This window comes from Scleropages formosus, chromosome 3 (assembly GCF_900964775.1).
Source record: "Scleropages formosus chromosome 3, fSclFor1.1, whole genome shotgun sequence".
In the NCBI taxonomy this organism is placed as follows: Eukaryota; Metazoa; Chordata; class Actinopteri; order Osteoglossiformes; family Osteoglossidae; genus Scleropages; species Scleropages formosus.
In genome coordinates, this window is record NC_041808.1 from 13,545,099 (window position 1) to 13,560,826 (window position 15,728).

At 42.8% G+C, this 15,728-nt stretch overlaps 2 protein-coding genes across 3 annotated transcripts; both read left to right on the top strand.

Annotated features, from left to right (window-relative positions):
* The first annotated feature begins 52 nt into the window (after positions 1-52).
* On the top strand, positions 53-10,804 carry LOC108934910 (glyoxal reductase). Of its 2 annotated transcripts, XM_018753124.1 has the most exons (8): positions 53-218; positions 2,577-2,825; positions 4,104-4,205; positions 6,061-6,152; positions 7,420-7,602; positions 8,739-8,798; positions 9,484-9,580; positions 10,528-10,606. In XM_018753124.1, exons 1-7 carry the CDS (start codon positions 137-139, stop codon positions 9,577-9,579), a joined length of 864 nt encoding a protein of 287 aa, XP_018608640.1. In that variant the 5' UTR covers positions 53-136; the 3' UTR covers position 9,580; positions 10,528-10,606. The 2 variants fall into 2 exon arrangements, with proteins under 2 accessions (XP_018608640.1, XP_018608639.1); XM_018753123.1 differs by lacking the exon at positions 9,484-9,580 and having other exon boundaries at positions 10,528-10,804.
* A 977-nt stretch (positions 10,805-11,781) lies between these two features.
* LOC108935093 (sphingosine 1-phosphate receptor 1-like) lies at positions 11,782-14,146 on the top strand. The gene is made up of 2 exons (XM_018753374.2): positions 11,782-11,860; positions 12,869-14,146. The coding sequence occupies exon 2, from the start codon at positions 13,075-13,077 to the stop codon at positions 14,110-14,112; it is 1,038 nt and encodes a 345-aa protein (XP_018608890.1). The 5' UTR covers positions 11,782-11,860; positions 12,869-13,074; the 3' UTR covers positions 14,113-14,146.
* Positions 14,147-15,728: the final 1,582 nt, after the last annotated feature.

Here is a 15,728-nt window from a genome sequence, read left to right on the forward strand (position 1 = left end):
TTGTGACGTAGGCGCCTAAGCAGCCTGCCGTATCACGACGGCCTGTGTCGTAAACAAGTCGTTCTGCGCCACTTTCAGTCGTCATATGCAGTAGTGCAACCTGTTAGCTTTTATAAGAATTCGTACTCGGTCAGATATGAATTTAAATGTGCGTCCCCTCCTTTCTTGTCCCACAGTCCGTCTGTCCAACGGTCTTCACATCCCGATACTCGGGCTGGGTAAGGTGTCTCCACTTTATGTGTTTTTTTTATTCACTTTCTCTCTGTCTCTCCCACAGTTTTCCGACGTCCTCCAAGTTCCTCATCTGTTTTTTTTGCCTCAAAAATGGGCAAAGTGGATTGGATTCCTCTTCTTGTCCTAAAATCCTGCGTCTAATAAACAGCCACAGCCACATTTCCCCCGTGTTCCGTAGCGCTAGTTCAGCTTCACAAACGTGGGCACTGACACATATAAATAAAACTGTCTGAAACAGCTTAGCTTGTTGTTAATGCTACTCTTAAAGTCTAGTGTGCGGTAATAACAGCCATTTATACTGATTTGTCTCAGGACATCATCTAAAATGCATTGCAAAGGATTACTAACATTTTTGCCCTCAAAAACTTATCATGTTTCATGTTTACAACAACATGACACAGGCTTGTGACGTGGGCGCCCAAGCGGCTTGCCGTATCACGACGGCCTGTGTCGTAAACAAGTAGTTCTGCGCCAGTTTCAGTCGTCATATGCATCGACGAAGAAGTAAAATAATATCCTTTACATTACATTTTATACACACACACGGCACTTCAAAATATGAGAAATATTCTGTTTTATGATACATAATAGTAAAATACAGAAAATGCTGAAAAGAGGTATGTGGGCAGCAGGTGGCGCAATGGTTAGGGCTGTTGCCTTACATTTAACAATTCTAAAGCACAGTTGATTTGTTACGTTCCACCATATGAACCAGTGTACATCACATGAGTAGCCGCATAAAGGTTTATCCAAATGGAGAGTAATAATCACAAACATCTACACGTTTATCATGCACTTAAATTATAGGAGAAGTGATAATGAAAGAGGTGAGCTTTAAGACTCTTGTAATATGAAGGTTGAAGGTTTGAATCCCACCCTGTTATGTGGCATCTTTCAGTAAGGTACTTAATGCTGAATTGTCTGACACCGCTTGTCCCGAGGGGGGTTGCGGTGAACCGGAGCCTAACCCAGCAATAAAGGGTGCAAGGCTGGAGCAGGAGGGGACACACCCAGGACGGGACGCCAGTCCATCACAAGGCACCCCAAGCAGTACACGAACCCCAGACCCACCGGAGAGCAGGACCCAGCCAAACCCGCTGCGCTACCGCACCCCCCGTTAACCCTGAATTTTCCCAGTAAAACTCATCGATTGTTATAAAGGGGTAAATGATTGTAAAATTGATCCCTGAAAGTTAGGTACTGAACGCTTAACACAACAAGGCTCTTGTTCATCTTCAGTCTATTTAAACGGAGAACCTGATTTTCACAGAAGCTGGTGGTGTTGCCATCTGTCAGCCTTTTGATCTTCCCGCGCATCTGGTCCACTAAGTGTGGTTACCCTCATCATTTGTCTCACTTTTTCTGTTTGCTCTGTGGTTTTGAAACCTTCACAATGCAATGGAGTCGACTTCTGTTTCCTGGCTCTCCTGCCTTACTATACTTGAGTTTGAGTAACAAATCCATGCATCCATTTTCAGAAAATGCATCCACTACATGGTCACAGTGATCAAGAGTCTATCCTGGAAGCATAGGGTGTGTGACATGGTACATCCTGAATGGGGCGCAAGTCCATTGCAGAGAATTACACACACACACACACACGCACGTGGAAATTTAGTGACTGATAACCTGAACCACAATGACAGAAACAGGAGGCAAACCAAATCACCCAAACTAAATTCACGCTGATAAGGTTAATGCAGCAGTATTTTGTTTTAAAAATTAAGCACTAACAAAGGCATATGGATGACATTTGTATGCATGCTTATGGTTTTTTTTTTTGCATTTAGATGCTCTTTACCAAAGCAACTCACAATATTAAGCCACCTATAATTATTTACCCATTTATACAGTTGTGCAATTTTACCAGAGCTGTTTAGGTTAAGTATGTTGCTGAAGGGTATTGCATCTGGAGGGGGGATTCAAACCTGCAACTTTCAGGTCTAAATCCAGTGGCTCTAACTGCTACGCTACCAGGTGTATAAGGGTGCTAAACTACATTCAGATTGTGCTAAAAACACTGCAGTAAAAATGATGCCGATTTTAATGCAACTCTTCTCTCGGTCTCAGCTCTTCGAGGGCTTCGGGCCGGAAGATATTTTCTCCTGCATTAGTCCTAAAACCAGTTTATCATCGCATTCAGTTAAGGTGGGGTATCAAGCGTGCATATTAATGGAAAGTACCTGAGGCTTGAAACACGTCTGACAAAAAAGTGCGTCTGACACCTCCGACTCCTACGCGCAGTCGGCTTTGCCTTGTCTTTGGTGAAATCGGACATCATCATCATCATCGCGCCTCTTTCGGTTCTTCCCAATAACCGTTGACCCTGGACTTTACCTTAGGCACGTCACACCATGGCGGTTACTCGCACAGGGCTGTGGTGTATGCGCTACGGGACTGCGGCCTACGCCATGTGGACACGGCCAAGCGGTACGGGTGCGAGGAGCAGCTGGGTGTGAGTGTGAAGGAGAGCGGAGTGCCCCGCCACGACCTGTGGCTCACCAGCAAGCTCTGGCCAGGAGACTACGGCTACAGCAATGCCAAACGGGCCTGTGCCGACTCGTGCAGGCGCCTTGGAGTGGACTACCTCGGTAAGATGGGTGGGGGCAATATGCACACATGAGTATTATCACCATCCTCCTTTGGTGAGTTTTACAATGTCAGTACATGATGAATACCTGGCTCAAGGGTACTGCAGCAGGAGCAAGGCTCGAACCTGAGTCTTTTGAGGGACTGCTCTGCTCCCTACCGGCCCCACGCATTTTAGGGAAAATGAAGGACGGGTGCTAACCCGGGTGAGTGCAACGCAAGGTGTCCTGCGTCATGCTGCCCTTGTGCGAATGTCCCAGGTGTAGGAAATGCTGCCACATTGTTTGCTATTTTGATAACAGTTGAGATGAAGTATGAAGAAGTGTGAACCTTGCATGGAAACACAAGTCACAGGCACACTTGCGTGGTGTGCGTGCGCATCGTTATGGGTTGTTTCCGAGACCAAGCAATGGGTTTTTTTTTTTTTTAAATATTTTTTTTTGGTCAGTGGTTTGAACTACAAGGAGAAGTCAGTAGTTTCGTTATGCACAGCGAGGAGAACGAGTCTCATCTTTCAAAGGCTGACAGCAGGACACATCTGAGCCTCATAACCTGCCCTTCCTCACACTGTATATTGACCCCAGAAGCTGCCAAAAGGGAATAGCGGTGATTTCTGAGAAACTCAGATTATTAATATCTTGATGATCTGTATAAAACCACTGAATATTGTAATTCTCAACCAGTGAATTTTTAAGCAAGGCAGACCACCGCAGAGCTCACCTTTTATATTTTTAGCAATAGAAATTCTTTCTAACTTAGAAATTCTTTTTTATTATCTAGTCAAACTACCAGGTCAGAGGCTTGCATAAAAGGAAACCTGTCCCAAATCAGTCTCCTTGTCATTTCTTTTGCTCTTCTTACTTTAGAGATGTATGATTTTCTCCCCGATCCTCATAGCCACTCCTTGCCAGCTTGCTTTTTCTACTTGAAGACATGCAAGTAAGCTGCTGTTGCTATTCTCAAATCCAAATGAAAGTTTCTTACATGGGAGTTTAATAAATTGTTCCTTTATATATTGTGCATGGTAACAAATGCCTCTTACGTCTCCAGATTTACTGACAGCAGTACAAGAATCATTCGAGGAGCTGAACGTTACATTAATATAAATTTATGTTGGACACATACGTGTGCTTTACTCACGGATAGTTTATCAGTAAGTGTGACCTAAGTCAATCCATTTAAACTGGAGTCACATCAGTCTCTCTAAGTTCTGCATACAATAGCTGGAAATTGTTAATATGGTTTTCTCTCTATGGTTTTCTTTTTTTTTTCTGTTTCAGATCTGTACCTGATGCACTGGCCAGACTGCAGCATCACGGGGCGGACCAATCGGGAGGTACGGGCTGAGACTTGGGAAGCGTTGGAGGAGCTCTATGATGAAGGTACTTACCTCCTGTTGTCTCCCTTTGCAAGCATGGAGGTCTTTTCTGCATAGATGGTTTTGGCCAGTTGCTGGTAACCCTGATGACAGCGCACAGTGAACATTAGCAGCTCCTGGATCTCATCATGACCCTAGTTTATCCTTTCAGTTAACCTACTGGCTGTACTATCTCCATAATCCTATTTGCTGTGGCTATGAACAAATGAAGTTGCCAGAGGTTGAGTGTAAAGGTCTGACCACCAAGTCTAGTGTCATGCAGCCACCCATCAGAGCCTTCATGGATGACTTGACAGTGACCACATCTGTCCCATGATGCAGGTGGATTTTACAAGGGCTTGAGGAATCTTATCATAATTTTCAAATCATCAAAGTGTAGAACTTTGATTCTGAGGACCGGAAGGTCTACTGAAAACTTCCTTTAACTCATTGATTCCATCCATTTTGGAGAAGGTGGTGAAAAGCCTAAGTAAATTGTTTGACTGCAGTTTAAGGGACAGAGTGGCGATTCAGTCAACTTTCAAAGAGTTGGAGTGGTGGCTACGAATGCTGGATAAATTAGGACTTCCAGTTAAGTTTATGGTTTTCATGGGAAACCTAAGCTCTTACCTCCACAGCTGGTGTTAAAAAATTAAAAGTAAAAAACATAAATTAAATTCACCAGACTGTCTGTCTGTCTCACCACACCTGTGGCTGGACTGGAAATCCTGTTGCTGAACTAAGACTAAATAGATTTAAACAGATATCATCATGCTGATCCTAAACCTTTTTTATATTGTCTTGGTCCAGATACTTGAGCTGCACATTCTCATATTCCATATTCTCATAATTTTCATAATCCTAGAAGTAATTAGCAGTTGTACCCTCATTTTTATAGTACAGATACATGAAGTCTGCACAAGTTTCTGACTGGGCTTATGGACCCTACTGTTGATTTTTGGACACAATTGAACTTGGAGAAGCTCTAATAAAATATCCACCTGTATAAATAATTAAAACGTTATGATGAAAACTTTAGCAGAGCAACTTGATATATTTGCGATCATCTGCTATTTAAGGCTGAGCTGAAGAAGTTCCCACTTTGACCAAAAATATGAGGGCTTTATGCCCAGAACATTCCCTAAATATAGACTGCTGTCAGGAGTGAACTTTGCCGTGCAGAGAGTAACCCTGATTTTGGATTCAGCAGCAGATTTCTCACTGATAGGATTATTTTTATTTATTTTTGCGGAACACAGTCTCAGGGTTTAAATCTCTGACTCTCACTCCGGGACACACTCTTCCAGGGACAAGTTCTGTGCACAGTGTTTTTACAGGTTTTCCCACTCCATGAACTCTGCTGATAGAAAGCACCTTTGCTTTCTTGTTCTTTATTATTTAACAAATGAGAGTAATAATTTATGATTGAAATTTTCGCAGTCAGACAATGAAACAGAAATTTCCGTAAACATAATTAACAAAACTGAACTGTATTAGGAACTAGCCCCAGATCTCAGTGTGGTCCAGTCTGACAGCATCTGTTACCCAAAACATTATCTCTTGTTCTCTTGCTGCATGTTGCCACACAATTTGAAGTTGATGGATTTCCCTTTTCAAAAAATATTTGCACGCAATAATAACCTGCAGTATGTAACGCTGCAGACTTTTCAGTGTTTAGCCCAAGGTAACTGTGCTGATCATCCCTGGAAAAGCAGCGAAACCTGACCATTATTAAGCCGAAATTGAAAAGCAGATAATTTCCAGCATAACTATAGAATATCTACAGTAAAGGTGCATGTGTTCTCGTTCTTTGCAATGTCCCTGCGTGCAACTCAGACGCTGACCCCTCTTCTCTATTCCTCTCCGACTCGATGGGGCAGGAGTGTGCCGTGCAATTGGTGTGAGTAACTTTCAAATCGCTCATCTCCAAGAGCTGAAGGAAGACTGCCGTATAGTGCCTCATGTCAATCAGGTAGGTGTGTGGGCATATGGCATGAGTCTGACGACAAGTTTCTCATAGTTCTGTGTTAAGATTACTTCTAGATGGTGTGAAAATTAGCATGAAAAGGGATATTGCAAAATGCATAGACCTTGAAGAACTGAAAGCTAGACGTATGGCTCACTGGCCTTTAGTATATAGCAGCGTTAGTGTGCAGAGGAAGTAAGGAAGAGCTTGATCTCAACAGAGGAAGTTGAGACACACCCTGACTGTGTGCACCAACTTGCATAACCTACTAATGCTTTTTAGTGCGACCAAATGTCCTTGAGTCTCACAGGATGTACCCTACTGGAGACATCAATGGCAGCAGTGGGGAGACGTTCCCCCCGCACTGAGCCGACCACTGTAACCTCAGTAAGCCAGGGGTGAACCTGAAAGACACCATGGCTGTTGTCTGCCATCTTCGCCACTGAAACCTGTTGCTAAAATTCTAGCGCCCCGAGCACAATGCTTTACACTTGGACTCTCAGTGTCCCCGTGTAATGTTAAGCAAGGGTGGACACTGGAGAGAAGAGGACATGCTTTTTTGAGAGTCGCAGCCTCAACGAAGGCTCACAGTAAGAATCTCAGTCATTAATTTAATTTCTGCAGTGGTTCCAGGATGCGTTGTTGTTTGTGTGTTGACTTTCTCCAAGGCACCTTTGTGCAATGATGGGGTGTGCTCTCCACACTCTCCTCTTGAGAGATCCCCCTCCTCTCCGCAGTCCCTGACAGGCTTGAGGCCCAGCCCATGGATGTCTGCTCCACGAACCCAGTTCCCATAGAACAACATGCATCAAAAGGCTTCAGGGCAAACCCAGCAGCTGTCAGGAAGTACTGCTATGGAAAATACATTCCACAGTTCCCAGAGTGCTCTCACATCTTGAGGGCATTATTTGAGCATCTGCTTATTTCTTATATCGCCTTTGATAACTGCTTTGGTTCACATATTGAAACTCCTCAGTGCAGCTTTAGGAACCTCTAAAAAGCTGCACAGTTTTTAGGGCTTGAAGAAGGTGGATCAACTAAACGGGAAATGTAAGAAAGTGCAACGAGAGAGCAGAAGTTGAGTTTGATTTGCACAGAATTGATTATGTCTTTATTACCTTTCTACTGTCAAACCTTTTTTGCGTAAAGCTGCCTGCACTTGTTTCCCCTTCAGTTTTGAACTTCTGAGCTAAAAGGAAAGGGCATGATCATCAACACAGCCTGGATTGGTTTTAAAATGTCTGACAGTTCCTTCCATTTTCTGCTTGTTTAGGTTGAGTTCCACCCCTTCCAGCAGCCCTGGGCTCTCATGGAGTACTGTCACCAGGAAGGCATTGTTTTTGAGGGCTACTGCCCGCTGGCCAAAGGGGAAGCACTCTCACACCCTGTTGTGCACCAGCTGGCAGACAAGTATAATCGCACCCCTGCACAGATCTGCATCCGATGGAGTATACAGGTGGGAAAAGAACACAATTTGGTTGTATCATGTTTTGTTTATTTCTGTAACAAAATAAGAAACTGCTGTGAGTCAGTACTATATTAAATATACCTCACTATTCATGATACAAAGGGGGGTACGGTGGTGCAGTGGGTTTGACCGGGTCCTGCTCTCGGGCGGGTCTGGGGTTCGAGTCCTGCTCGGGGTACCTTGTGACAGACTGGCATCCTGTCCAGGGTGTGTCCCCTCCCCTCCAGCCTTGCGCCCTCTGTTGCCAGGTTAGGCTCCGGTTCAGCACGACCCCGCTTGGGACAAGCACCTTCAGCAAGTGTGTGTGTGTGTGTGTGTGTGTGTATTCATGATACTAATTTTGCACTTGTAGCGGCCCTTCTGAAGCTGACAGATGAGTCAAAAAATAAACCCCAGTTCATGAGGAAGTAACAATGAGCTTGATGAGTGAGAATCATCCGGAAGATGATGATGTTGACAATGCACCGCCTCATTTTAAATCACTCTTTTGGCAATATTTTGGCTTTCCTATTCGATATAGAAATGACACAAAAGAACAGTCTGCAAGCTCTGTGCGACGGTACTTCTGTACTCTAGCAGTAATACAGCGAACGTGACCACCGATTTGCGTTGTAGACATGACGAGAAGTCAGCTATATGAGCCGCTACAACAGCCGTGAAAGCGAAAGGACAGACGACTTTGCTGCAGTACTTTCCCGAGCTAGAGAAGCCAAACCATCAGATTGTTGTAGTGACAGACAACACATGTAACGTGGATATAGCATTGTGGGAGTTCGTGGTAGTGCTGACTCAAATTGAGGCCTGACAAGTCCTTATGAAAATAACACCAGTGGATGAGCTGGAAGAATTGAATTCAGCAAATAAGTGGTAACTGTGCATTAAAATTTTCAGAAATACTCTGATTTCTGCACCTTGCAGATTTTCATAAATGCTCCTGGGATAGGCTCTGGACCACTGTGGCCCTGCACTGGCCTAAAAGATTGATCATCAATTGATCTATTTTTCATAATTTTCTGTCACATCTAATGCATGTAAAATCATGAAAATGTGTGTTTTAGTGTTTAAATGATATATGTTCTTTGGCTTATTTCTTGATTTTTTTTTTTTTTTTTTTAATAAATCAGAATGGAGTTGTCACAATTCCAAAGTCCACTAAGGAAGAAAAGATCTTAGAAAATTGTCAGGTGAGTAAAGCTTATTTAAAGACCAAATTAAGAAGAAATCCTAAAATGTACTGTTTGCCTTAAGGAGTCAGTAATAGAGGAGAAATGTGCTCCGCAGCCGAAATACGGAATGCACCGAGTCCTCACGGGCTACGAATGTATTATAAACGCTGAAGAAAAACGTATAAGGTCAAGCTTCATATTCAGATAACGCTGCATGGATGGGCAACAAAGACAGCGTATTTCTTCTGCAGTCGCCGGTGTTTCACGTTCATGTATAAATACTACGACCTTGCACTAAAGGAATTTTGAGTTCCGTTTAAGTGTTGCATATGCAACAGTGACTGTGATGTCCTGTATGTTTTGTTTGCTTCCTGTAAAGCCCTCGCTTCTTCGTTGCAGCGGAAAAGGGGGGCTAATTTGTCCGAGTTGAGATACCTCATTTCTATGGAATAGACAGTTATATCAGAACTGCGTGTGTCTGTGTGTGCCCGTCCCATAACTGGAAATTTCCTCTCTAGGATCAGAGAAAATGGAACTAAAATCAGTAGTAACTACTCACAGGAAGCGCAGTGCAAATATGCCTTTTCGTCAAGTCAGTGTGAAAATATTAATTGAAACACAGGGATTTTCTTTTAATCTATACATGTCTTAATACCCTTCCCTCCATCTGTGTCCCTTGGCTTTGCCTAAACCTGCCGGCCAGGTGTTTGAATTCAGTCTTGAAGAGGGGGATATGGCAGCCCTAAAGGGATTGCATGATGGGAGACATGTGAGTTGGGACCCCACCCATGTGGAATGATGTAGGTGCCTCATTTTCCTCTCCCTCCCTTTACCTGCAAATCTTTGATTACGATGCTGACAGTTTTATCCGGTTGCTCGGGGGGGGGGGGGGCGGTGTTGCCATCGTGGGGTTGAAACTACGTAAGATTTTTCAATCATCGTCAGAATGACACAGTTAAACAGGCTAGTGGTAGTGGAGTTAAATTGTGAAACAGAAACTGAAGAAGGATCAAATGAGCAGTTATTGCTGCCTCTCTCATATTCATTTGAAAGACGTAGAATGAAGCGGAAAGAGGAAGTATTTACCGATCTTTTAATCAGATCCAAATTTAAGTCAATGGTTTTTCATAGGCTACAGAGCATTAATTATATTTATTTGCGATTTAGCACAGAACAGTGTTTCCATACTCCTCCAAATGGCTGTGGATTTTTTGAGCTTGGCGATCCTGCTACCGAATCCTACTCCCTTGAGTACTGCTTGTTTCTCTGTGGCCTGCTTATAACTTAAGGCTATTAGATGACTCTCCTCTGTAATTGGTGGTAAAAGACCAGTCTTTCACATTCGAGCCACACTTGAATTACACTTTTTCATACCTTTTTTTTGTAAACAAAAATTGTGATAAATTGCTTTCAAAGTGAAGTTTGATTGCTGCCACTGAAACTGTTAGTGTCCATTCTGTAAAGCAGTGGTCTTCCTTGTTACCAAAAGGGTTAAGGGCTCTTCAGATGAAAGAGCAACAGATGCACATTTAGCTGTCTAACATCTCTGTGGCGTAAATAAAGGGAGGGGGTTGATGATGCCTTCCGCAGTAATTCAGTTTTGCATCAGTCAGATGCAGTTCAGTTCAGAAGGTCCTCTGGCTTCCAAATTATCAGCCCTGGTATACAGACCTGACTGTTTACTAGTTTCAGGACTCTGATAAACAGAATCTCAGGGATTTTCAACAGTTTGGTTCTGTTCCTTCAGGTCTTTGGGTTCTCGCTGGATGAGGAAGACATGGACTATATCCAGAGCCTCCACTGTCACAAGAAGCTGATCCACCTCACTTACCCCCTTTGGAATGGATAGCAATAGATCGCAAACCCATGTCCAGGACTGTAGACATTGGGAATGCTTATGAAACAAGACACAGACACCTTTTCTGATGATGGATGATGCCTTTTATCATTTTCAAAATGCTGGACGATTTAAATGAACACCAATTTTTAATATAAATGAATATTCCTGTATTTAAATGCAACTAAATAAATCGCTTGCACAAATGATCAGATTATATGGTCCTGATACCAGTTTTGTTTTACGAGGTTCTGCGGAATCTCTTACGGTACATTATTGGAGATAATTCAGTGCAGTGCAGAATCATAAGTACAAAACTATGTGAATAACTTCTGTAGATTGCCTTCAGATATCATTTAATTGGCATAAATAGCTGAGTGTAAAAGTATAACACATTTTGGATGAAATGTTTCACTTTCCCATTGATGTTTTGGTTTGGCAAACAAGTTGACTGGAAACATACATATATCCTGGAGAGAACCAGCAGTATTGTTCTAAATACTGTTGCCTGAGCCAACAGAGTCATTAAGTTTGGGTACTTCATATATAACATCCAGAGAAAAGAAAGCCCAACCAATCTACTATATAACTTTTATATTTTAGTAATAGGGTGTGTAATACAAATATGTTTTTCCAAAGCGACTTACGATGTTAAGCTACTTAGAGTTATTTACCCATTTATACAGCTGGGTAATTTTACTGGAGTAATTTAGGATAAGTACCTTGCTCAAGGGTACTACAGATTCAGGTAGGATTTGAACCTGCAACTTTTTTTTTGGGTCTGAAGGCAACAGCTAACCACTACACTACCAGCTGTTCCATAATAAAGGCCTTGTAACAAAGGAAAAGGCATCTTTTCAAAATCCATGGAGAGGGCTGCTGCCTTGGTCGTGTTCGCCAGACTATCTCACGTGGAATCATGTTGGATAAAACTTCACCAAGCAACTTTTTTCATTACACACCTTGCAGCAGGCATGATGATAGCCATCAGTGATGTGACCTGGGATCACAGGGTGTTTGAGGTCTTTCTATATTCATAGAGGAAACACTCTGATGTCACGAGGGGTGTGATGGAGGGAAGTAAGAGCGCATAAATTCACACCGGCCCCAGTGCGTCTGTTTGTCTTCTGCGGTGGCACAGCTCTGGATAGGATCTCGACTTTTATAGTCATTTAAAGTTCATAAATTCGTACTATTTCATTTTGGGAAAAAAAAAAAATCCAATGGGAGATGTGCTCAAAAGGTAAGATTGTTACATTCTCACATGCACAAGCTACGAAGAGCAAATTATGTAACGTTGCTTTCAAATGGCTGATAAAATAAGAAATTCAATTGCATATAATATAGAAATGTTTGAGCTCTTTAAAAATGGTAAGAACGCAGAAGGAATGTAAAGAAAAAGAACGAACAGAGGCGAAAAAAATGTACCTTCTTGGTCCAGAACAGTGTAATTTGCTGTGGTGTATCTGTCAGATAAGAGGCATTGCGCTTATCCTCTTCGCTCATGCTTATTTTACTGCTAACTATATTTATCTCTTAAAAGGTGTATTATTTTAATGTGCACTGCAGAAATACTGTATATGTGTTAATATTTACTTTTATTCATTTATCTGATGCTCTCCTCCAAAGCCAACTTATTTATATTTATTTACTTAGTAGATGCTTTTCTCCAGAGCGACTTCCAATGAACTCTATGTAGTGTTATGAGCCCACGCACCTCATTCACCAAGGTGATTTACACTGCTAGATACACTACTTACAACGGGTCACTCATCCATACATCAGTGAAACACACTCTCTGTCCCTCACACACCATGGGTGAACCTGAACAGCATGTCTTTGGACTGTGGGAGGAAACCAGAGCACCTGGAGGAAACCCACGCAGACACAGGGAGAACATGCAGACTCCACACACATCCATTTACCCATGTAAACAGCTGGGTAATTTTACTGGAGCTATTTTAGGGTAAGTGCCTTGCTCAAGGGTATCACAGCTGGAGGCGGGATTCAAACCTGCAACCTCCCTGGGTCCAAAGGAGCGGTTCTGAAGCTCTACACTACCAGCTGTCCCCCCAACAGCAGTATCTTTATTAATCCACTGGGTGACACGCGCGGATGGAAACCCAACCCGCCACTTTTACACTGATCGATATTGACTCGACCTTTCGACTCAAATTGCCTCTTTGTTAAAGAAGACTGCATGTGAACTGGTTCTTTCGTAGTGATATCATTTTCATCTTTTTTTTTCCAGGATCTGTGCGGCGATTTAGTGTCTGACTCATTTCGAGATGTGTGAACTTGGGGAAAAAGCAGCTTTGAAATAACGAATGGTTTTCAAGTAAGTTTCGGATCCTTGCGCCTTGTTCGCTAACGCGGTTATTTCAGCTCCCCCTAGCGGATGATCCCGCAGTTGCCATTGTAAGTCCTTAATCCTCAAGGAGAAAGTAGAGGAAGGTCATGAATGAGTCAGACTTGGTAAGAAAGCACTACAACTTCACCGGGAGGCTAAAAGATGTGGTGAACTGGTCAGGCATCAGCACCAGTGATGTGCTCTTCATCGCCGTGTGCTGCTTCATTATTCTCGAGAATGCGATGGTCCTGCTCACCATCTGGCGGACAAAGAAATTCCACAAGCCCATGTTTTACTTCATTGGGAACCTGGCTTTCCTGGACCTGCTGTCTGGCATCTCGTACATCACAAACATCCTGCTGTCGGGCTCCTACACCTTCAAACTCACCCCCACGGAGTGGTTCGTCCGTGAGGGCAGCGTGTTTGTGGCTCTCACTGCTTCGGTCATCAGCCTGCTGGCCATCGCTGTTGAGCGATATCTCACCATGATCAAGATGCAGCTTCAGAGTTCTGGGAAAACCTGGCGTGCCTTCTTGATCATTGGCATCTGTTGGGTCATTGCAGCCTTCTTTGGCAGCATGCCCATTATGGGCTGGAACTGCATTGACAGGATGAGCAGCTGCTCTACGGTGCTACCGCTCTACCACAAAACCTACATCCTCTTCTGCATCAGCCTCTTCACTTTGATCCTCATGACCATCGTCGCCCTTTACATCCGGATCTATGTGATAGTGCAGTCACACGGCCGCAACCTGGCCGTCAACAAGGCTCCCAATGACCATAGCGACAAGCTGTCCGAAAAATCACACGCGCTCTTGAGGACAGTCATCATCGTCCTGAGCTGCTTCATCACATGCTGGACGCCGCTGTTCATCATTTTTGCGGTGGATGTGGTCTGCGACACCGGCAAATGCCAAATCCTCTACGAACTGAAATGGTTCCTGGCGCTGGCCGTGCTCAACTCGGCCATGAACCCGCTCATCTACATGTTCACCAGCAAGCAGATACGCTCAGCTTTCCTCAGGCTGCTGCCGTGCGCGTCCTGGACATGGCCCAACGGAAAGTCCATGATTGCCAACGAGCTCATCAGCAAGTCGGACTCCTCCCAGTGCCAGAAGGACAAGCCTGATGGAAACGAGTCCTAGAGGAACATCCCTTCCTTACCCGAGTCCTCTCGACCCGCTGCCCTGTAAACGCAGGTTTCTATTCGTTCATCTGCATTCTAAGAAATATTTTGCTTCTTACTTGGAAAAAGATCTCATGAAGAGATCTCGCATATAGTGCAATCTGCAAACTGCTACGAAATATATACATTCCATTTTGATAAAATCATACCTGGATGATGAATTGAGTTGTCTCTTCCATTTGTATCCCTTCCCTGGATTACTTATGAGATAAATTTCACTTGGACTGGAATATTCTGACTGGAGAATCAGGAAGTTACCTGGAGTTGTGACTTATTGTGGCTTATTTAACACGCACGTGTAATCCACAATAATGGTAAAATTAATAGTAGAAAAGAATAAACATCACTGATCCTTGCAATTGCGTGAGAAGTTGCGCTTATGTGTAATTACTGTATTATATACAATATTCAACAGAGTTTCTATAGTATTTAACTATTTCTTTTAATTACACCAATGGTAAGATATACAGTATTATGTCATAAAGATGTGTATCTCAGTTTTTGTCTTGAAAAAGTATTACAAATGAGTCACTTTCAGTTAAGTAATGGAATATGTGTCGCTGTCGTTTCACCATGTGTCTGCGTTCTTGCACGCGAATATTTGTATGTATCATAAAAGTGATATTGGATAAAATGTAGAGTCATTAAACTTTTGATAATACTGTGTGTGTTTTTCTGTGCCCTTTTTCTGAACTTTTAAGGTTAAAAGACTCATAAAAATGGAACATTTCCACAGGACCTGATTATGTCCCCCATATAACGGATTATATACAGTACCTGATTATTTCTACAAGACCTGATCATCCACTACACCCTGAATAGACTGCTTTGCTCCTCCACCCCTGCCCGCTTGGTGGTCCCACGTACAAAAGGTCCAAAATCAGAAGCACAAAGGTTTTCGGTTCTGGCTCCAGTGTGGTGGAATGGCCTCCCCCTTTCACTCACAGCTGCTGAATCCCTCGCTACATTTAAGAAGGGTCTTAAAATTCACCTCTTTGAACTCACTTCTCCCATGATCTCTTAAGTACATGTTAATGTGTAAATTTTCATGCTCTATAACTTTGAGATCATAACTGTTGAATAATGGACAAAATTTCATGCAGCTACTCGCGTGATGAACATTGGTTCATATGGTGGAAAGAAAGAAAGTGACTGTACTTAAGAGTCACACGTCTGTAACTATGTCTCTTTCTCCTAATGTAATGAACACATAGTATTTTCTATGAGAAATTTGGAGAAAAGCATCTGCTAAATGAATAAATGTAAATCCAGAAAACCTCGTACGGATTTAAGGAGATTTTCTTGGTTGCCCAGCACATGGACACTTGCCTACCTCTCGGAAATGTGAAGAGTATTTCTGTGCTTAAGAAGGACCAGAGTGCGATTTTAAAAGTTTCTTTTGTAGAAAATCTCAACGTTCCCAACTGACACATACACACTTTGCATGCTATTCATTATCTTATTTTCCTTAGAGAAAATCTGGGCCTCAAAACGTTGAATCAATTGCCGAAAATGAAAACTTATTATATATAATGGTGATAATTCTTAATGGAATGTCATTTTCGATTAAAAATA

Coding starts and splice junctions, on each gene's coding strand:
- LOC108934910 (XM_018753123.1), top strand. CDS start 137: ATGAATTTAAATGTGCGTCCCCTCCTTTCTTGTCCCACAGTCCGTCTG. Junction 2,826..4,103: donor CCTTGGAGTGGACTACCTCG/GTAAGATGGGTG, acceptor TTTCTGTTTCAG/ATCTGTACCTGATGCACTGG. Junction 4,206..6,060: donor GGAGGAGCTCTATGATGAAG/GTACTTACCTCC, acceptor TCGATGGGGCAG/GAGTGTGCCGTGCAATTGGT.
- LOC108935093 (XM_018753374.2), top strand. CDS start 13,075: ATGAATGAGTCAGACTTGGTAAGAAAGCACTACAACTTCACCGGGAGG.